At 41.0% G+C, this 22,959-nt stretch overlaps 1 protein-coding gene and 2 long non-coding RNA genes across 3 annotated transcripts; all 3 read left to right on the top strand.

Annotated features, from left to right (window-relative positions):
• Nucleotides 1-61: 61 nt before the first annotated feature.
• On the top strand, nt 62-9,372 carry dhdds (dehydrodolichyl diphosphate synthase). The gene is made up of 9 exons (XM_037676810.1): nt 62-189; nt 443-526; nt 3,209-3,325; nt 3,406-3,548; nt 6,138-6,254; nt 6,340-6,441; nt 6,559-6,673; nt 7,640-7,747; nt 8,719-9,372. Exons 2-9 carry the CDS (start codon nt 464-466, stop codon nt 8,962-8,964), a joined length of 1,011 nt encoding a protein of 336 aa, XP_037532738.1. The 5' UTR covers nt 62-189; nt 443-463; the 3' UTR covers nt 8,965-9,372.
• Nucleotides 9,373-12,029: 2,657 nt separating this feature from the next.
• LOC119409903 lies at nt 12,030-15,010 on the top strand. The gene is made up of 6 exons (XR_005186805.1): nt 12,030-12,238; nt 13,521-13,538; nt 13,750-13,779; nt 13,931-13,978; nt 14,127-14,183; nt 14,360-15,010. It is a non-coding gene; the product is annotated as an uncharacterized LOC119409903 (long non-coding RNA).
• A 4,616-nt stretch (nt 15,011-19,626) lies between these two features.
• Nucleotides 19,627-22,928, top strand: LOC119409904. Its single transcript, XR_005186806.1, has 3 exons — nt 19,627-19,690; nt 20,522-20,618; nt 22,396-22,928. It is a non-coding gene; the product is annotated as an uncharacterized LOC119409904 (long non-coding RNA).
• Nucleotides 22,929-22,959: the final 31 nt, after the last annotated feature.

Consider the following 22,959-nt stretch of genomic DNA (forward strand, 5'->3'; position numbering starts at 1 on the left):
AAATCTGCTGACGCAGGAACGGAAGTCGTCGCGGTGCGTAACGTCACGTAGCTCCAGTAGGGAAGTGGTCGTCATCGTAAAGAGCTGTGAGTTGGAAGGTGTACGAAATGTGAGAAAACGGCCGTGGCTTCGACAGAAGAACAACCGGTGCTTCTGCGCTTTGGATGAAAGACGCCGTTTCCTCTGACGGTGAGTGTTTTCCGTTTGGATTTTGTTTGACTTTGCGCCGTTTTTTTGAGCCTCGGGGCTGCTGCTCTGCCTGGTTCATCACGAGCTCGAGTGGCATTGACGGATTGAAAGCAATCACCGACATCAGCTGAAATGTGATCATCCGCATAAATATAACTAGTAATGTGATCTAATACTAACATGCACGGCGTGTTTTTTTGTCTTGTCTGGTCGTTTAACATCAAATAAAGCATTTCAAACCGCGTCATTTCAGAACGTTTGGAACTTGAAAGCCATGTCTTGGATAAAAGAGGGTGAATTAAATCTGCTGGAGAAGATTTCCGCCAACATCCTAAAGGTAGGAACACACGTGTGTGTGAACTTTCAGTTTTCAGGGTAAAAAGAAGGAACCCCACCATTAAACACGTTTCGTCATAACTGTCATATTCCTGAACACAGTCCCTGAAAATAGCTGCAAGATTTTAGAAAGTGCAGTGATTTATTATTTTTGTATGAGGATCAATCAGGAGTAACAGGAATATCCAGTAGTAGCTTATTACTGAAAAGGTTATGTTACTATGGGGTTGCTTTCTGATGGCCATTGCAACTGCATAGAGAATGAAGTTTTATTATAAGGGGAAAGGGTTAATCAAACTCACAAAGATTTTGTTTTTTTAAGTCTTCCTTTCTGAAATATAAAAATATAAATGCAATGCAGCTGACTTGAAACCTCACATCATGTGAGCACCATGACCTGATCTGAAGGGATTTTAAAGGTAAAATGTGCAGTTTTGCACACAATGGCATTTTTATATTTACACAATACACTTATTTCAAACCAGATCAGTCAATAATGGTCATAATAATAATGACAATGAGGGAGTTTTTCCTTTCCACTGTCGCCTTCATGCTTGCTCAAGATGAGAGTTCTGTGATGGAGTGCAGTCTGCTCCTCAGATAAATGGTGTTAACCTATTATTTTGTATAGATGAATGTTTCTGTTCAGCGCCCTGAGACGACTTCTGCTGTGACTTTGCATTAAATAAACTGAAATGAATTGAATTAATGTACATATAATGATAGTTTGATCAATTTTTTTTTTTTTTATCTGGATGGTTTTATTGTGCTTCTACTAGCATCCATTGTGAACCCAACCTAGATTTACTGAATGAAATAAATGAACTTTCTTTGAATGTTTTTGTGTGAACAGCTGCTTGGCTTCTGCTGACCTTTGCACACAGTTGATGTAATATTGGTGCTTTTTTCCTCACAATGTCTGAGCTGTAACGAAATATTCTGCAAGCACTTTTCCCTCAGGCCTCCGTTGACACCATTGACGTTAAACGCTTTTTTTGGGGAAGTTACAAATAAACACAATAAGCTCTTATTAGATGTTTGTTTTGGCATATAGTTATTTACTTAAAAAACATTCAGCTGAGCAGCTGGTAAAAATTAACGTTTACCTGGGAAAAATAAAAGTACAGCACATGATCTTATAAAATAGTAAGCTTCCTGAAATGTATGAACAGTGTTTTATAAACTATTAGTAATGGTTTATAATGTGTAAACTCATGAACAACCTATTTATAAAGCATTAATATATTTGTTTAAAGTATTCTTTTTTTTAAAGTGCAAAGTCAGTTATTGGAAAATAAAAGTATTATTCACCTTTTTTTTTTGTTTGTTTGTTTTTAAACAATCAAAGTAATATTTCCCACCATAAGTGTAGTGATTATAGTTTACGATAAATAATTTCTCGTGTTCAACACAGACTCTTCAGACGTCTCTGTTTATAATATTTTAGCCGGATTATTGCAAGAATCTGAAAACATCTCTGGGAGACTAGTTTTCAAAATATTCTACTTTTTTTTTTTTTCCATTTGGGGCAAAAAAATTTAACTTACTTGAAACATTCCTCGTTTTGGAAGACTTTTGCTTTTCATCTTTTCATCACAGTTCAGCTTATGATGAATAAAAAAAAAAACTTTTAAATAGTACTAATTTCTTTAGTACCACTAGAGATTTTGAGTACCACAGTTTAAGAAGCACGTGTTTAGATCAGGGGTCTGCAACCTTTATGATCTAAAGAGCCATTTTTACACCTTCGTTCACTAATTAATTAACATTAATCGTGTCCGGAGCCGTAACAACCTGCTACAATTGCGGTCATCAACTGGTGGTCCGTGAGCCACTTTAGGTTTGCTGGAGGAGGCTTTTGTGGCCAGTAGGGTTGACATTAAAAAGACAAAAATATCTAGTGGTTTTAAAATTTATTAAAGAAAAAGACCAAATTCTTGTAAATGGGGGGGAAAAAACAGTTTTTACCTTTGTATTATTATTATTATTATTATTATTAAAAATTGTCAACTATGCAGACAGTTCTTCATATAAAGAAATAAAGCATCAAGTTAAAGTGGGTGTGCTTTACTTCTTGTACTCACGCCAGTGTTCACATATTTGAAAATAAATTACAAGAAAACGTTTTGAACTAGTCCTTTTTTGTTGTTTGCACAACGATCAATAAAATTTGGTTTTATGTCGGTTTTGGTCGAAGTTTGAAAGAGGCGCTGCAGAGGGACCAAAGAGCCACATGTGGCTCGAGAGCCGCAGTTTGCAGACCCCAGGTTCAGAGGAACAAAGTGATGGTAGTTTTTATTCAGGCTTTACCAATCAGTAGCTGAAATGTCTGTGTTCTCTGATGAAACTGGTAAAGACTGCAAGATGTAGAATGCATTTCTGGTCATTAAGGGATATTTTAATGTCAATAAAATATCTTACATGTTCAGTTTGATCAGTTATCAGTTTATTGTTGGACACCAGGAAAATAGATACTTGCTTTATTAGTGTGAAAAGGTATATAGAAACGCACATTGTCATATAAAATGCAATGAATGCTACAAAATCTCATCTCAGTTTGTTTCAAAGGTGAACAACTCTATAACATGTATTCATCTTTCTTGACAATTGATGCGTCTGTTGATTTAACATTCTCCTTGTCTCGATCCCACATGTCTTGACTCCCCTGTTCCGTCTCTCCCAGGCAGGACCCATGCCTAAACACGTGGCCTTCATCATGGATGGTAACCGGCGCTTCGCACGCAAGAAACACCTGGAACGCCAAGAAGGACACACGAAAGGATTCAACAAGCTGGCAGAGGTCGGTCCTCGTTTGGCCCCGAAAACCAACACCGTCGGGCGTCGTACACGATTATTAACTCTTTAATGTTTCCACACCAGACGCTGCGCTGGTGCAAACATCTCAACATCCCCGAGGTGACGGTGTACGCCTTCAGCATCGAGAACTTCAAGCGCACTAAAGAGGAGGTGGATGGCCTGATGGCGCTGGCCAAACAGAAGTTTGAGAAGTTGTTGGAGGAACGGTGAGTTTAAAACATTTCCACTGTTGTTTGAGACTTTTGTTTTGTTGTTGTAAATCATGATTCACTGCTTCCTTGAAGTCCATTTTAAGCACAACTGTATAAATATTTGTCTAAAACTGTAACGTTAGTTTCAGTTTGAGCATTTTTGGCTCAAGTGAAACAGTAATTTGTTGTAACGGGGATCAGATCAGCTGTAAAACGCAGTCAGTCAGGTTCTCAACGTTTTTAGATCTTCTGATGTGAACTGATGACAGACTAAGATAGAATAACAAATATCATTTAAAAAAAGTGAATTTCCATTGCTTTTCTCACTAACTTCTTCATGTTATTACAAAAATACCATACCATTTTATTTATAGAGCACTTAAAACAGCTACAAGGCCAACCAAAGTGCTGTACAGATGGAACAACGGGTAACACACGAAGCAATATACAAAATGAAGTAAATCAAAAATATAGACATAAAAACGATGCCGATAATAAATATGATGACAAACCAGTGTGGAGCGTACAGGTTCAAAACACAGATCCTCTGGTGTTGAAAGCTACTGAATAGTAGTGAGTTTTTAAACGGGATTTGAAAACCAAGAGGGAGTGGGCCAGTCTGACAAGCAGCGGCAACTCGTTCCAAAGTCTTGGTCCTGCTACAGAGAAGCCCCTGTCACCTCTGCGCTTAAGACGAGTTCCTGGAACTGTGAGGAGCAACTGGTCCGCTGACCTCGGGGAACGTGGTGGGACATACGGTTGTAGCAGATCAGAAAAATGTTCCAAAAGATTTATTTTCTTTTGAAATTTCACATAAAATCTGTTGCAAGGATTTTATTTCTTCATTTCATTTTTTTTTTAATGGCTGTACTTTATGCACACATTTTACTCTTGACAGCAAGACCAACAAGCTGACTTGTGACATGCTTCATAAAGTTCATAGTTTGCCTTCCTTCATTGGGATTTAGTTTTAAAGAAATATTCTAAGAAAATAGAAATGATTGAATTATTAAAAGGTTTCTGTTGCTCCCAAACTGGCAACACATGCATCTTTAGAATATTCGGCCTTTCGTTACATCTGTCTGCTGGACGTTTCTGTGCTTTTAAAACAATAAAACAAAATCGCTGTCAAACATTACACGCTCACCTGTGGGCAATCGAAAGATGGTCGCTCATTTAATACAGAAATAAAAATTGTTGATCAGGTTTTTACCCATAATTCCTTTATGCATGCATTAGTTTGTCATATGATGGCTCATTTAGCCTAAATGACAATATTTTGTATTTATTTTTCTTATTCCATACGTTCACCATCTTCCGCTTGTTCCAAAGTTGGGTCGCGGGAGCAGCTGCTTGAGCAGGGAGGCCCAGACATCTCTCTCCACATCCACCTCTTGCAGCTCTTCTGGGAGGACCCCAAGATGTTCCCAGGACAACAGAGAGACATCCAGCATGTCCTGGGTCTTCCTCGGGGTCTCCTCCCAGTCGGACATGCCCGAAGCACCTCCCTAGAGAGGCACCCAGGGATCATCCTTACCAGATGCCCAAACCATCTCAACTGGCTCCTCCCGATGTGGAGGAGCAGCGGTTCTACTCCAAGTCTCTCCCGGATGACTGAACTTCTCACCCTATCTCTAAGGGAGAGTCCAGCTCCCCTGCAGAGGAAACCGCCTGCTTCCACGATCTCATTCTTTCGGTCACTACCCAGAGTTCATGACCATAGGTGAAGGTAGGAATGTAGACTGACCGGTAAACACATAGCTTAGCTTTTTAGCTCAGCTCTCTCTTCACCACAATGGACCGACACAGAGTCCACAATACTGCAGACGCTGCACCAATCCGTCTGTCAGTCTCACACTCCATTCTTCCTTTGCTCATGAACAAAACCCCGAAATACTTGAACACCTCCACTCGAGACAGAACCTCACCCTCGACCTCAAGAGAGCAACCCACCTTTTTCCCGACTGAGGACCATGACCTCAGATTTGGAGGTGCTGATTCTCATCCCAGCTGATTCACACTCGGCTGTGAATCGCTCCAGTGAGAGCACCATTCTTCTTGTTTTCTTAATATTTTCTGTTGTAGGTAAGTTTTTTGTGAAACTGTCACCACAAAGATTTGTGAGACAGGATGATTACCAACATTTGACAAATCACGTGACACCTTTCTGCAGACAGACACACGCTGCAGTATCCTGAGCACATTTTATTATTAACCTTTATTTAACCCATTGAGATCACAGATCTCTTTTGCAAGGGAGGCCTGGGCCTGGAGGCAGACTAACATGCACGTTTTTGTTCTGTGGGAGGAAACCGGAGTACATGAAGAAAACCCATGCAAGCACGAGAAGAACATGTAAACTCCACACAGAAAGACCCCATTTCCGCAGATTGAACCCAGGTCCTTCTTGCTGTGAGGCAGCAGTGCTAACCGCTGAGCCATCGTGCTGCTTATATGTCCACATATGTGGACGCACCTTCTAAGTCTCTGGTTCATCAATGCAGACTTTCACCTTAGTGTGAACAAAGTCAAACTAATTAACTTTTGCTTTTTTGGTCTGTTTTATTTTAATTTTTCTCTCTAAATGACTTCTGGGTCTTTCAGGGAGAATCTGGAGAAACATGGTGTTTGTATCAGAGTTCTGGGCGACTTGAACATGCTGCCTCTGGACCTTCAGCAGCTCATTGCCAAAGCCGTGGTGACCACCAGGAATCACAATAAGTATGATTTATCTATTGCACTTCATTTAAGTGGCACGTGTAGTTAATATTTACTTTGTGACCTCTTGGATATATTTGTTTTGCAGATGTTTCCTCAATGTGTGCTTTGCCTACACGTCGAGATATGAAATCACCAATGCAGTGAGAGAAATGGCCTGGGGAGTGGAGCAGGGCCTGATCAAAGCGAGGTGAGCAAAGCAGCAGACGCCTGCGACTTGATCTTCTCAATGTGTTCATTATCACGGGGAAAGATCATCTGGAGAGCCGTAGCTTTGACATGCTGCTCATGTTTCTGTCATGCTCAGCGACGTTTCAGAGGCGCTGCTAAGCGAGTGTCTGTACAGCAATCGCTCCCCCAATCCTGATTTGCTCATCCGGACGTCAGGGGAGGTGCGCCTCAGTGACTTCCTTCTTTGGCAGGTAAGGAGTAAGCGAGATAAAAGATGGCAGCATTTTTGAAGTAAGATGGACGTTAAATATTTACAAACTTGGATACGTGTTTAGTGGCTTAGATGGTTGAGCTGTTGCCTCAGCGAGGAGGTCGCCGGTTCAAATCCCAGCCCGGGACCTTTCTGGGTGGCATTTGCATGTTCTCTCCATGCATGCGTGGGTTTTCTCCGGGTACTCCGGTTTCCTCCCACAGACCAAAAACATGCATGTTAGGCTGATTGGTAACTCTAAATTGTCCCTAGGTGTGAGTGAGAGTGAATGGTTGTTTGTCTTTCTGTGTCCCTGTGATGGACTGGAGACCTGTCCAGGGTGTCCCCCGCCTCTCGCACAGTGATAGCTGGACATGGGCACCAGTGACCCCCACAACCCAAAAAGGAAGAAGCGAGTAAAGATGGATGAATGGATAAGCTACCTGCTATAACTGACGGTACTGTTTAATCCAGCTGTTTGTTTTTTCCTTCGCGCTACTTTTCCTTTTGACTGTCCTTTTGGTTGCTATTTTGTTTAGATTTGTTTAAAAAAGATTGTATGCCTCTTTTACGACGGTCTATTGTTGTCGTTGTTACTCACTGTTGTCATCACTCTTTAAGAAATCAGGTCTCTCATGTAAATGAGTCCCCGAGGCTCAGTGGGATTAACCTGTCTAAACAAAGGTTGAATGATTGAATGAATTGGAAAGGCTGTGGCTATGTATGGAGATTTGATTGATTTATTTAGATTAAATCGGAACAATCTTAGAAATACAGCTGTTTGCACGTAACACTATTCTGAAATGCTGTATTACGTTCAGTTTAGGGTATAAGTCAGTATTTAAGGTTAAAGGCCTAATAAACTGCATTGTGCATTAATTTAACCTGAGAAAGTGTCAGTTGGAGAAACATTTTTCAGCTTTAGTTAATGAACTTTCATTGATTTTCATGTCTCCTCCATCTGCAGACATCTCACTCCTGCCTGGTGTTTCAGTCGGTTCTGTGGCCCGAGTACTCGTTCTGGAATCTGTGCGAAGCAATTCTCCAGTATCAGTTGAATCACAAATCCATCCAGGTGAGCCTCACATTGACCCTGGTCGGAGGGGTGGAGGTGCTGCAGTGGAGAGTCTTTGCACCGTGAGCTTGCTGTAAACGTAAAGAAACAAATAGTGGTCGTCTTTTGTGTGCCTTACCAAGGTCTTGATTGATGAGAATGCTGCAAACTAATTTTCAGATACCGTCTCAGTCAGTGTAGTGAGATGTTGAACGGCTCGGGTCGTTCATAAATCACAGGTGAAGCCGACCACTTCCCACTCAGACGTGAGCTTTTAGAAATGAAGTGAGCCATTAAGATAAGATAAAACTTTATTGTCCACCAAGGTGGAAATTTTCCTCCGGCACTCCAACCATAAAATAAAATGCATTCATACAATCAAAATATAAACAATTTGTGCATAGAATAAAACACTTTGCATACACCATAGATAAATGTTGTCATTTATTGCACTCTGAATAAATGACTTCTTATAGAGCCAAAAATGGCATATTGGCTCCATAAACTTTGAGTTTAAGAACTGCTGGTATTCGGTATAAGCTAATTTATTTATTTGTCAGCTTCTTTTCTTGGTGCATTCAGTGATAAAAATAAAATAATTTAAAAAATAATTTTAAAAAAGTAATATTTAATAGTTGAGTATTGGAACACTGCACAAATAATTTGTAGAGTATTAGTAACTTTGTCCACAAATAAAAAGTGTTCGTTATTTGAATTTATTCCCACTCCTGCAAAAAAAAAACAAGCACAAGTAGTTTCCACCTCCTTCATAAATGGAGTGAATGTAAAACTTTAGAGGAAATAAAAAAAATGAGCAGATGGAAATTTTCTTTGTACCACGATTTGAATAAGTGCCGTGGTTTTGTCTTGCAAATTTGCACCGAATGAAAAGTTTTCACGTCTAAATACTCGTTTCAACCATTTAAGTTAGTCGTTTGGTTACGTCTGCGCTTGTGCAGTGCACCAAACGTTTTGTGTGTTTTGCGTTACAGGAAGCCCGAGACCTCCATCGAGAGGAACAAGCCCTTGAGCAGCTTGAGGCAGATCGGGCCTGTGTGGCGGAGCACTTGCAGCATCAGGGGAACAACGGAAAGCCTCCCGACGCCCAGAAGAGACGAGAGGTGCTGCAGCGCTACATCGCCTCTCGGGAAGCACGAGTTCAGGACTTCCTACAAGCACTGAAACACAAAAGGAACTCTTTCTTTCTCGACTTATGCAGTGAAATGGTATTAAACTAGCACTAAGACTAATCTTCGGCTGAAATAATAATAAAAAAACCTCTCCAGTCCTTCCCTAAAGGGCTTCTGTGGACAAAGGAAGAGCATGCTGTCACTGTCGTGGCTCCATTTTGTTGCTACTCGTATAAACGGAGAGGGCATTTGTTACCCCTATGGGGCTGTAAAAAAATTGTTATATTAATGATTGTAGATTTACAAAGTCTAACGTAGAAAATCCTGGTCAAGATGCAGTTAAATCGTGTTCGTCACATGCATGCTGTTGATTGAACGGTTGAAATATGTGAGCAGAAAAACCCGCACTTCCTGTGTTGAGGACTTGTTTCGAACACAGAACTCGCTTCTGTTGGATTTATTTTTGTGGCTGAAAGTGTTTGTCAAGTGTGATTTTTGAAGAAAAACAACTATATTTTGACCAGATTTTTCAAATGGAATAAATTAAAAAGTGTCAATCAAATGTGTTTGTTTCTTTCAACTGTTTCAGTTTGTTGCTACTAATATTTGTTGTTGGAGGAAACATGTTTTAGCTTGGAATATTGCGTATATTTTATTACGTGATTTTATTTTTTCTTAATCTTTCGGCTCTTTCCTCTTCAGGGGTCCACGGCGAGTCATTCTCCATCTCACTCTGTCCTCACTCCAACTACCTCCATGTCCTCTCTAACTCCATCCATTTATCTCCTCTTTGTCTTCTTCCTGGCAGCTGCATTTCTAACATCCTTCTACCAGTATACCCACTGTCCCTCCTCTGGACATGTCCAAACCATCTCAGTCTGGCCTCTCACTTTATCTCCCAGTTGTTCAACCTGTTCTGTACCTTTGATGATCTCATTTCTAATCTTATCCATCCTGTCACTCTTAAGGAGAACCTCAACATCTTCATTTCCTCCACTTCCAGTTCTTTCTCCTGTCTTTTTGTCCACGTCTGTCTCCAGACCGTACAACATAGCTGGTCTCACCACTGTCTTGTAAACTTTTCTTTAGACCGTTCTTGTCACAAAACTTTTCTCCATCCACTCCATCCTGCCTGGACTCTTTCACCTCTTAACCACACTCCCCATTTTCCTGGACAGTGGACCCCAAGTTCTTGAAAGTGACCTCTGCTCCTTGTAGCCTCACTGTTGCACCGGCCTCCCTCTCATTCACACACTTGTACTCTGTCTTACTATGACTGACTTTCATTCCTCCAAGTGCATACGTCCACCTCTCCAAGTTCTCTTCCACCTGTTTCCTGTTCTCACCACAGATCACATTGTCATCTGCAAACATCATGGTCCATGGGATTCCTGCCTGACCTCATCTGTTAGTCGGTCCATTATCAAGCAAATAAGGATCTCAGAGCCAACCCTTGATACAGTCTCACCTCCACCTTGAAGCTATCCATCACTTACAGCACATGTCACCACTGTCCTGCTGTCCTCATACATGTCCTACTGTCTTCATCCATGTCCTACATACTTCTGCTGCTCCAGATGTCTTCATCACAGCTCCTCCCTCTGCACCTTGTGAAATGGTGTATGTTAAAACTAAGACTAAATCATTGAGACGTGCATTTTAAAATACTAAGTTGAAAATCAAAAGCTGACTTTTTTATTTGATGAAAAATGGAACACTAAAATATCTGGTATTATATTTAAAATAATGTAAAAGTACCCTAATTTTTTATTTAATCATTATCAAATAGTGAAAAAAGCAATGAACTATAATGAACCAAGAACATTTTATTAGTACGTTTCAAGTAAATGAGAAGGTAAGTACTGAACAAATTAAGCAACAGTTACACTAAAGCAGCTCACACTTTTGGATGTTATGTAAAAAAAAAAGTGCCAAGTTTGTGTAAAAATCTATTTTTAATTTCCAAGTTTATAAGAGAAAAAAAAAATCTATGATTACATTCCATTAGGAGAAAATGAACTGTTATGCTGTATTTTTCACATGAAACATGTACATAGAAAATTTGATGGCCTTTTAAAGTTTAATCAGAGTCAGAGTCAGAGTTTCTTTATTGTCATTCGCACCTCATGTGGTACATGTGGTGGAGCGAAATTATGTACACAAGGTCCCAGTTACATCCAACAATAAAATGTATAAGAAAAACAGTAATAACATCTAAGATATGAACTAAGAAAAACATAAACTAAATATACACTAAGCACTCATAACATAAAACATTGAACATCAGCACAAACATGAACATGAGTCTGTGAGCAGATGTGCACGCATGAACACATCAACATTGAAACAGATCAGCAGCAACATGAAACAGATCAGCAGCAACATCATATGGTTTTTCACAGTGATTATTCTAGTTAGAGATTCATGAGTCTAACAGCCTCAGGGTAGAAGCTGTTCCTCAGTCTAGTGGTTCTACACTTAATGCTCCTTAACCTCCTTCCTGAGGGGAGTGGGGCAAAAAGTGTGTGTGCTGGGTGGGTGGGGTCCTTCATGATGCAGGTGGCCCTCTTCCTGCATCTGGAGGTGTAGATGTCTGTGATGGTGGGGAGACTGATTCCAACAGATTTCTGTGCAGCCTTCACCACTCTCTGCAAAGCTTTTCTTTCTGCAGCTGTGCAGCCTCCATGCCACACATTGATGCTCGAGCACAGGATGCTCTCCACTGCACACTTTAATGCAAAATAAAGTTAAATTAACTTTTAAAAACGAGTATATTTTTAGAGCGCAATGTATTTGGCATTATAGAAAATACATATTTTAAGTACGTTATGCTCCTGGGTAATTTAGAATTATAAAAGCATTATATAAATGATAGATGCTCGAGAAATTATTACTGTATTTTAGGCCTGTATTTGTTTTATTATTTGAATTATAACCAAACACGTTCAATGCGACTAAGTAGTGAATCAAATAAATCATGTCGATAAACAACAATGCAGTGTAAGCTGTTTTTTTTTTTGTTTTTTTTCCTCGACCACCAGATGTTTGAACAAGAACCGTTAAAACAGCGCCCTCGCGCGACATTGGCCAGTTTTAAGCAACTGGCTTCCTGCCGCTTTAACAAATGGGCGGTGCCTGGAACCACGTGCTACATTCTCGTCCAATGACAACCGTCGAAATACAAAACTGGTTCGAACCGGTTTCGTTCTTATATTTCACTGTATAAACTACAAAAACATTCGTTTGTATTATACATTCGCCATTTTACGCAGCGACTGCACGGTCGACGTGTGCAATCTCTCCGGAAAAAGCTCGTTTTGAGGCTGTATTTTTTTGAGCTTTTCATTTTTTACTTCCACTTAATAACATGGGAAAAGCCAAGGTAAGACTTTTTTTTAATTTTTTACTATTTGTAAATTTACATTTTTGTCTTTGTGCAAAATTCATGCTGGTTGCTTGAGGTTAATGCTAGGCTGCGTTTATTTTTTCGGCATCAGATGAACGTCATCATGCCTATGAAACGTTCGAGCAGCAATGGCGGCGCGACAGCACAGACCTGTTCAGGCATCCCGCTTAGTCGTCGAAAATTAGCGCCTAGTTTATTCCTGGTCGCTTCAGATCGCCACTATCTGACTAAAAACGAGCGATAGCACACGAATACCGACTTTATGCGCATTTAGGCTGTAGCTGACAGGAACCGCCGTTGACATTTTGCCAAGCTGAATTTCTGTCATCGTCCTGTCTTTTTTCAGTGGGCAGTAGGCTGGGCACAATCTTGACAGGTTGCACCGAGCAAACTACTCTTTTTTAAATTATTGCAGTTATTGTTTTTTTTTTTTAAGTCCACACGACGTCACGTATATTAAAAAAACACTCTGAATTTGCAAATAATTGTGGACAGTTTTATCTATTTATTTTAAGAAGAAAAATTGAGGAAGAAGTGGGGGGAGGGGTGGTAAGCCCAGATTAATTTTCCAGTTTTGAACTAGGAACAATCTGATTTTGACATACACGAAGGCTATAAATTACAATTATTTCACAAGATAGTTTGATTTAATCAGCAATAATGTAAATATGCACACCGTAACCGTGTCTCAAGACGATGCAAATTAAATTTATAATTTGTTTTTCACCCCCCCCCCCCCCCCAAAAAAAAAAACAGCATCTAACTAAATTTATGCTTGTAATTTAAAACTACACGAGTAATTTCAGTTTTGTACGGGTTTGTAAATAATGTATTTTTGTTATGACTAATAAGAACTCGGTTTAAAAAAATTATCTGCACTAAACTCATAGAAAGGTTTGTTCAAAAGCAATGAAAACCCGCGTTTTTTGCGTTTATTGTGCTCCTGAAATTGGTGAAATCTCGTCAGTTTCCTCGCAGTTGTCTGTAGGCGCGCGCAGATACAAAACAAAGGAAGCTGTCAAGGCGCCAAAGCGCTGCCATGGCAACAGGACGGCCCAAATTTGAATTCAAATATGCGCGGGAAGTCCTTTGTGCGCTTCAAGTTCAGCAGCGATTTTTTTTTATTTTTTTTACACTGCCTTTAGATTTCCTTTGTTTGAGTTTCAGCTTCATACAACATGCAGTTTTATGCTTTTTAAATAAGTGTGTTATACTGTTCAAAGTTTTAATTTTTTTTATGTTTTTTTTTTTTTTACAGGCAACCGTCCCCCCTGAGGTTTGTGGTTTTTTAGTGATGATGTGTTTCTATTTTCCATTGTTTATTAGTAATTTTTGTAGCAGTTTCTACAGAGTAGTTTTTGGTTAGATTAAGTATTAGTTTGTTATATGTGTACTTTAGCACATTTCCATTGTAAGCCTTTTTCTCCTTCTGTAGTAGAATAGTGTGTTTTGTTTATTCTCATGTTTTTCTTTTCATTTCTTTACAGCAAAGACGAACCTCCCCACGTCTGGCACTGGTAAGATTCTAAACACTAGTTGGGTGATCTTACAAAATAATAAACATGCTGCACACCAAATGTTTCAGATATTTGCATAAACTTTATTCTGCTTATATTTTTATAAAGTTTAAAAAAAATAATAATTTTCACTTTTAATGCTTTATTACAGAAACCTAAAGCAACTTCTGTGGAGACTAAGAAAAAAGCTGCTCCAAAGGTAAGTAACTTGATGTAATTTATTTTAGTTCCTTAAGCTGTAATTAAAGCTTCTTTTTACGTATATAAATTAATTTTTCTCCAGATTATAAAACAGATGTTTATCTATATAGAATGGCACTTTGTGAAAACCTTTGTTTATTTTATAGAAGGCACCCAAAGCGAAGAAGGCCAAGCCAGCTGAGAATGGCAACACCAAGGCTGAGGTACTTGGCTTCCTTATTTTATTTTTTCTGTCTAAAAGTTCTAAAGATGTACACATTTATTTAAAAATATATATATTTCTACATATTAAATCTGGTCCAAGACTCTTTTAAGTTTCAACTTATTTATGGTCTTTGTCTGTAAAAATGTCCATTCAGTCCTGTTCTCTGTTTTCCAGGAGCCAAAGGCTGAAGCCACCGAAGCCAAGTAAATAATGGTTGATGTGCTCACTCAGTGTACTTGGTGATTGTACAGTTTTAAATAAGTATTTTTTACCAAGTTTTATATTACAAATGTCATTTATAGGTTTGTTTTTGGGCTTGCACTTGATGTAACAAGACTTTGTTTTCACATTCATATCCATTTTTCGTTCCTCGTCAGTTTTAAAGCTTTTACCGTCCATATCTTGTAGACGTGGCATTTTTAGTTTGTCTAATCTGTGTTATTTTATTTTTACTGCTGAGGAATAGACATCTTCATGTTGGATTTTGAATAATTTTAAACAGAAGGCAGCTAAAGTATAGTAAAAATAAAGAAATAAACTTACAGGAGAATAGGAAATTTGCCTTTTCTCTCCCTGTATTTTAATGTTCAACTAATAAACCAAATGCTTTAAAATCGGCATATTTCAGTGTAGGATCTAGTCAGTTAAAATGCCACAGAAATTTAGTCTTCATTAGATCAAAATTTGGTAGATCCTGGCTGTAACTGGTCATCGGTTAAAGAAATCTGTTAACTTGTTTCTGTATGGGAGGTAGGGTGGGTTGTTTTTTGTTTTCTGACATCATTGGTTATCCTAAATGTTCTTGAATAAAAATCTTCAAAAATGTTTTTTGTTGAATTTGCTGACTTGAAACCCTTATCTCCACATCTAAATGTAAGCTGAAGTTGTTGGGTCAAGCATCAGTTTTAACTAATTGTAAGTTGTAAAGCGTTTTTAAGTCGAATTGCTCCGTGCTGTTGCATCATTCCACCAGCAGAGGGCAGCATGGCTCCATCCGGAGGGATGCTCGGACTTCAAATATGGCGGCTCAGAACCACTTTGTATGTTCATGTGCTCAGTAAGGGCAAAACGGCGCATTCCTTGTAAAACGTTAAAAACTTATAACTAGCTGTCTACAGATAGAAGTGTTGGTTTTCACAGAAACCAAATAAAACGATAAAAGTTGAGTTCCTGTTTGACATGATGTTGTGGACGCATTAACTTTATTTCTGTTATACATCTAAAGGCTGCTTCTGGTTCCTCATCAAACTTCCGGGTATTTTAACCAGCGTTTCTGTAACTCGGGTCGGAACTGTGGGACCAGCAGCCGGTTTAAACCGAACCGGAAGTCATGTAGCTAGCCCCGCCCCTCCTTTCACGGCCCACGTGCTGCCTCGCGGCTTCCTTAAACCTTCAAAGAAGCCGGTCCGAACCTGAACCAGTTCAACTCAAAACCTGCTGCAGGTAAGAGAAAGCTTAACAGGTTGAAATAAAAGTTTCTGCTGTTCTGAGCTTTAACTACGTGCTCACGATCACATTTACTTTTAAAATTGGTGATTTATTTATTGCAGATTAGCAAACTAATTTAGAAACCGCTTTGAAAATGTGTTTTTGTCAAGTTTATTCAATGAGCTCTCTATAAACAAGGCTTTGACACTTAAAAGCCCATAAAAGTATGAAAATGTTTAAGTAGAAATTATCCAATCTTGTTTTGTTGTTGCATCCAGACAATGATCAAATCGTCCTAAAAGGCAGTAATTTAAATGAAGGCCTGTTTTCCCAGATGTTGCTGTTCTGGTTTTATCTTTGAGGGTCTTCTGCTCTCCTTTCATAAAGGCACAGTTTGGGGGGTCTCTGCTACTTGGATGTAAATTTAACATAATCTGACAGCAGAGACTCTTATTCCCTGTATTCATCTTCATCTCATGTTGGCTTTGAGGAGGTCCAGACTTTCCTCTTTAACTGGATTTGCTCTCGCGTGTCAGCTTTGCGAGCGACTTAACAAAACCTTGTTAAACGGTTAACCGTAATCCCACCTTAACCTGAGATTTGTCTCATTTGATTCATAATCTTCTCGTCTTCGGGTCAGATTTCACTATCGTGAAGAAAATAAACATTTTAAACCCTTTTAAGCTGCATCACCTCAGGTCTGCCGACTTGTCGTGTGCTGTGTAATCAGGATATTCTTTCTGTTTTGTCCCCTCATCTTGAAGCTTCGTTGTTCAAGTGAAGGTCTCACGTTCCCCAAAGGAGTGAGTCTCCTTGTGATGAACGGTGATGGAGTTGTCAATGACTCGTAGCTACTACCTCATCAACATCTGTTAAACTGGCTGAGCTTTGTGTGTTGGGGCCGAGTCCAAACCTAGTCAGCTCTAGACGTCCATTCAATGATAAGTTTCATTAAAAACTTCCTACAGCCCAGCTAGTCCTCTACAACCTACTAAAACTCAGGGGACACAGTTACTGAGCGCCAACATCTCAGGTGTTGGACATCTGGCAATTATCCATCCATCCATCTTCCGCTTGTTCCAGAGTCGGGTCATGGAGGCAGCAGTCTGAGCAGGGAGGCCCCAGACATCTCTCTCCACAGCCGCCTCTTCTGGGAGGCGTTCCCAGGCCTAACGAGAGCTGGATCTCTCCAGCGTGGCCCGGGTCTCGTTCTTTCAGTCACTACCAGAGTTGGTGGTCATCGGTGAGGGTAGGAACGTAACCGACGGAGAGCTTTGCCTCGCATATTTTCTCAGCTCCCTCTTCACCACAACGGACCGGCACAGAGTCCGCAATACTGCAGACGCTTCACCAATCCATCTGTCGATCTCGCGCTCCGTTCTTCCCTCACTCGTGAGCAAAGCCCCGAGACACTTGGACAACTCCGCTTGAGGCAGAAGCGGACTGAGCTGAACACGGATCATCTTTACAACCGTATCACCTCACTGACAGTAACATTTGTCATTTTAGAGTTGTTTGAGCTCTCCTGTGGGCCAGATGTGGCCCCTGGACCACCAGTTGGATTTGAGCTGTTGCTATTTAGCTAACACCCCAGACAAACGGACATGGGCCACACACTGAACACATTGTGCTTTGGAGCGTGAGTTGTGGAGGTTGAAGGGGTTTTACATTTAATTTGTGTATACCTTCCAGCGCACCGACTCTGAGTCTCAGGACAGCTGTGGTGCCGTGTCTTCAGAATACAGATGTTCAGCTTGTGATGTGGAGCATCTTCCAGGATGAATCGAATCGAGGGCGGTGATTCTGAGCTGCTTTTGCGCCGCGGCAGGTTTATCTTCAGTGGTTAGCTGTGCTGCAGATGTTGCTGCTCCATCGTTCGTGTGGCTCGCTGCAGGGGGGCGGGGCTTCACCGTGGAGCAGAAAGGGGCACGAGGGGGCGGGACCAAGGTGGGAGGATGGGATTTTATTGGCTGTGTGATAAAGAACAGCCTGTACCCAGGAAGTATTTACGGACCCGGTGTGTGTGTGTTGGGCTTTTTGACCAGGTCAAGTTCATGTAATCATAAGTCCTAATGGCAAGGACATACATTCTTGTTGTTTTTGTGTGTGTGTGGGGGGGGGGGTGTCATATTTAGGCATGTCAAGACCAAAGGAGCGTTTTCATGAAACGTTTTTCACCACGATGTAAAAAGCAACAAGGCACAGAACTCATCCCTTCAATAACTCCCCCTCTGTGAAATATGTCCGCAGGCCATGCAGACGTGAGGGGAACGCCTCGTCGCTTTCATGTTCGGCTCAACATGAATAGTTCACAGGTGAAGCACCTGGACTCGTGAAGACGACCGCGCCCTCACACTTAACTCAGCTCGGCCTCAGACCCGGCGTTCCCGGCTTCGTGTATTCAATGCACGTTTGCAAAACGGGTGAGATTATCAGGGATTAGAGCCAACGAAGGCTCCGCAGTTCGGCATCAGACACCGTTTCCTGTGTGAATGTGACGTGGGATACGAGGAGATGTTTGTGTAATGCTGGAAACGAGGCTGTATGTGTGCACAAGCCTTTTTGTGGATCGGCTGTAGCACAGTTGGCTCTGTGGCTCTGCAGGTGTAACATAATGTGCTCGCTTGTCTCTTAAATTGGACAGGAAGGGGATTTTTCACCATAAATGTGATGCAGTTTGTGTTTTGTGGCCCCACAGTGACGCGTCATCTAACCGTGGATAAAAGCAGAGCGTTTTCCTCGTACATTAGTGTTTCTCGTTTTCTGACCATTGTGTTAGTCCGATCACAAAACTCTGGCCTGCGTGCTGTTCCATTTCTTTTTACATGATTGTGCTGCTTAAACTCACCTTTTCAATTGAGCCGCTCCCTCCAAAAGGAGGAACTTTCTGTTTTTGTGTGAGCGTTTGACCAACGAATGACATTCCAGGAGTAAAATGTTACGTTCCTTCATTTTAGGGGACGAGCGTAGCGCAACTTCGTGGTTTTCATCGAAGTTTGCCTCGGGCGGCACCAGAGCTGACATGCCGTGTGGAGGCTCTGCTCCTCAGATAAACACCGACAGTTTGAAGAAACCTATTTTGGCTCGTCTCATGCTGGGTAGCTTTTTCATTAAAGGGCTGGTAAAAGCCATTAACGAGGATTAAAAGCAAGAAAACGTGTATTTTTTGCTCAAAGTATGCGTCTTTAAATGTATTTCCCGTTATTCTTCAGTTCTGTTTCAGTATTTTTAGATTTAATGCTTATTCACACCAGGAGCAGATTTTGAACAAACGAGTTCTGAGATTCTAATTCAGAAGACATTTATCCACTAACTTTGCAGATTGGTGCTCGTGGATCGTTTATTTTTTGATGCAGATCTTCGTCATTATGTTGCACATGAAAATGAATTTTGTGTCAAGTTTTTGCTGCTCGACTTCTGCCCAACGTGTTGACTGACTTCAGGTTTTACAGGACGGGTTCTAAGCGGACGTTCTTTATGGAACTCAGTGTTCAACGACACAGGAGTTCGTTGTGTAACTGCAAGCTCTAAGATTTAAAACACGTGCATGCAAAGTTTTTTTTTTTTTTTTTTTTTCCCCAGTGTGGGTTTTTTTTTGCGATGGGACTGGGGTCAGTTACATTTTTGACTCGGTTTGAGATTAAATGCAGCATCAGGCTGGTTGCATAACTTTGTCGTGCACGCTGCACCAATGAAAGCACTTTTTATTCTCGTCTTCTAATTATTTGCTTTGTGTTGCCTGAACGAACAAACGGTATCGGACAGTTCTCATTTTGGAAGGAGGAAGAAGATGTTTTTTGGGAAAGCAACCACTGAAAGTAATGCATTTAGACAGCTGTGTGCGTGTGTGTGTGTGTGTGTGTGTGTGTGTGTGTGTGTGTGTGTGTGTGCGTGTGTGTTGAAGTGGGCGTGCGTTGTAAAGGCAAGCCTGCAGATCTGGTTGGGTAAGAGGAAGGCTGTATAAAAAGGCAGAGCCTCGTTCAGTGGTTCAGGTTCTTCACAGTTTGCCGTCTGGCAGGGAGGAGGTTCAGAAGGTCCCACTGACCGGTCTGAGGGATCTGTTCTTCCCTGTGGAAGGTGAGACGTCCGGGGCCATTTTTATGATTTAAAGGAGCAACTTTTACTGCCTGAATGAACAGTTTTTTCTATATCGGGTGTTAACTCCAACCAAGCTGGCATGACGATGCTTCCCACGTTTCTCGTCCTGCTTCTGGATTTCATCCTAAATGAATCAGAAGTTTAAAAGTTTTCTGTTTTCTAAAGGAAACGTCTACGTTTTGTTCGATATTGAGCTTGGGTACTTTTGAAGATGAGCTCATTCCTGCTCCTATTTTTGCTTCTGTTACAAAATCCCAGTTTTTTTTTTTTTTTGAGCCTTTGTGTTCAGACAGGTAACCATCCCTTCATGTGGCTTCCTCTGAACCACTGGTGTCCCGTCACGTTAAGCACCATCGCCTCATCAACCTTAAAATGAGATTGTCCATGCGTCGGCCTCTGAAACTGTCTCTTTTCTTTGCCGTGTCACCTTTTTTATAGCGCAGCATTAATGCCGGATCGGTTCTGACCCAGGTCTGGCTCGGACCTGATGGCTTGCTTATGCAGCGGAGGAGACGAAGAGTTAGAAGTTCTGTTTTCTTGTTTTTGTTAAGCGCTCAAGTCCGAAAAGTTCCAACAAATATGCGATCGTTCCAGACAACAAGGAGTTTTTCTGTAGATGGTTTCATGGCTCACGGCAGTGACTCCTCGTGGTTTTGAGGTTGTTTTTGTTTTGTTTCATTCCAAACAGAACCCTCCATTTTGTCGGTTCTGCTTTACATCGGTGGCTCTTTCTGGGATGCAAGACTCGCAGAAATGCAAATGCCACTTTACATTTTTCTCTTTTTTTTTTTTTTACATTTCTTTGTGTAGGTCTTGGACCACCGCAGCACTTTTCCTCACTTTCAAACCTGCAAACATGATTATCAGACTGGGAAGACTGACTCCCGGATACTTCCGCCTCCTGCAGGTAATTACAACATATTCTAACTAAGTCCAACTATTTTTAGCAAATATCCAATGCTTCTTGTCAGAACATTGCCTCTAATCTACTTTTTGATGAATTTCTTGCTAAATATTTGTATTTTTTTATGGAATCTTCATATTCCTAACTGATTTGAGTATTTATTTTAAATCGTAAACGGTTTGTTTCAGTTATGGCTCATTGCTGGTTGAGGTGCATTAACGCAAAGAGCCTCGTGCTTCTGGGAGACCCGCTGTCTCCTTTCATCCCAGCTGGATTGGGGGTGACGCTAATCATTATGATGACATCCTGTCCAGTTCTTTTGTTCCTCCCGTCAACATAATCCTCGTCTACAGTGAGGGAGCTCGTGATGTTGATCGTGCAGAAGTTTTCACGCCGACCTGGAAACAAAGAGCAGCTTTTTGCCAGCCTGGAGAGAACATGGAAGAGACTGACAGACATCCGCTTTGACACACAATGTTCTTTTTAGTGTAGATTAATGGTGGGAGGGAGTGTAAGAAGGTAACGGTGATTTTTTTTTTTTGTTAACTTTTCAGACAGATTGATGATCTGGTGGCCAAAGTCTCTGTCTAAACCAAAATAAAAATGTTGTGATTATTTTTCATTTCAACATTAAAATCGGTTGAAATCGAATCTTAAATGTAACGGTGGGGCAGATTATCCATAACTAATGTCTCACTATTCCTTCATTAATCTCACTTTCTTCAAATTTATCTTCATTTAGTGCTTCTTTAAAGGAAGTAGAGTCTCAGATCGGTGATGTTTTAAATGGCTGACACTCTTATCGCAATGATTTGGGCTCTAAGGGGGGTCATGGAGAGCAGGGAGGGGCTGTAAAGTGAGAACCTCAAGCAGACGTGACTGAGCTGTGTTTATTTTAATATGCATCACTGTGAGGACAAAGAAAACTATTTAGCTAAATTTTTAATGGTCTCTTTTCTTTTGGTTAAATGATGGAGAGGACCGAAACTTCACAGAGCTCAGAGTTTACGGAATTTTTTATTTTATTTATTTATTTTTTTTGGAAAGATGATTTTTATTCCCCCTTGATCTGAGATTTGAGGATTAAAGAGGAACTAGTTTGCCTCTGACTTTAGGGGTGCTTAGCCCCCAGTTTTGACAATGGATCTTGGCTTGAACAACGCAGTGGCCACTGGCGTCGGAAGCATATTTAACGTGGGGGGGGGGGGGGGGGGGCGGGGGGCGGGTATGGGGTCCTCCCTCAGAATTTTTTTTAATAAAGTAGATGCCATTTCCTGCATTCTGGTGTATTTTAATGGGTTGTTAAACATCTACGTTTACCTAAATAAGTAAACACTTGATTCAATAAATATTTTAGAGTTAATGGCACAACAAGAAGTAACCTGACCAACAGCTCTCCCTGTGTGAACAGAGCAAGCTCCACTTCTCTCACGCAAACCCCCCAAGCTCCTGCAGGTAAAGGGCGTTTCACTTCGAGACAAATAGAGGTCACCGATTAGTCAGTTGCTGATGAGTGTACCAGAATGATTGACGGTGACGTTGACGATCCGATTCGTGCAAAAAATAATTTTACTGGCCCATTTAAGAGTATCATCATTCCAAATTTATTCAATATTTTGGTGATTCTAAGGTTTGAGAGCTGAGTTTCCTTACAACATCCTAATGATGGTTTCTTAATTTTTCAGGGGTGCTGAGTTAAAATTTAGGGGTGCTTGAGCACCTTTCAAAAAGAGGCTAAAATCGCCACTGCCTCTGACCTTCTTATTTTTTGTCTTTTCAGAGACAAGTTGCTGGCGAGGTGCAGGCGCAGCCACAAGACCGCGGCGTAAACCAGATAGCCATGATGCTGGCCATCTTGGGTCTGAGTTTGTCCTACTACAGTGCCAAACAGATGACGGAGAATGTCCACGTCCAGCCTGCACCCTGAGGACACTGGAACCAGCCAACGAACCAACAATAGGTGGAGGGGAGAATGAAAGTGGAGACAGCCATGTCTCTCAGGACCATAAATTTAATCTTTTTTAACTAACATACACTCAGTTTCTGGGGCTGCTCGTTACTGATTTCCATACTTTCTGTTGCTAGGACCTTAAGGGATTTGACGGGGGATTAATTCCCACCGAGAACTGGTTTTATTGACCGGTTTAGGTGGGTTGTCAAAAACCAGCACACTGCCAACTGTCTGAGCATCAGTCTTTACAGAGGTTCAGGCCTGCAGGATGCCATCAGTTCTGTGGAAACGTGTCCCGTTCGCTGCAGCTGATGGCGGATGAGCCGCTCCTCGTAACAAAGTGATGACAGACCCAGAACACGTTTTAAGGGGGGGGGGGGGGGGGGGGGGGGG

The sequence above is a fragment of the Nematolebias whitei genome, chromosome 5, assembly GCF_014905685.2.
Source record: "Nematolebias whitei isolate Nwh7 chromosome 5, NemWhi1, whole genome shotgun sequence".
Classification (NCBI taxonomy): Eukaryota; Metazoa; Chordata; class Actinopteri; order Cyprinodontiformes; family Rivulidae; genus Nematolebias; species Nematolebias whitei.

Excerpts from the sequence above, each read along its gene's own strand:
- dhdds (XM_037676810.1), top strand. The coding sequence starts at position 464 with ATGTCTTGGATAAAAGAGGGTGAATTAAATCTGCTGGAGAAGATTTCC. Across the intron at positions 3,326-3,405 it reads GATTCAACAAGCTGGCAGAG|ACGCTGCGCTGGTGCAAACA; the intron begins GTCGGTCCTCGT and ends TTTCCACACCAG. Across the intron at positions 3,549-6,137 it reads GAGAAGTTGTTGGAGGAACG|GGAGAATCTGGAGAAACATG; the intron begins GTGAGTTTAAAA and ends TGGGTCTTTCAG.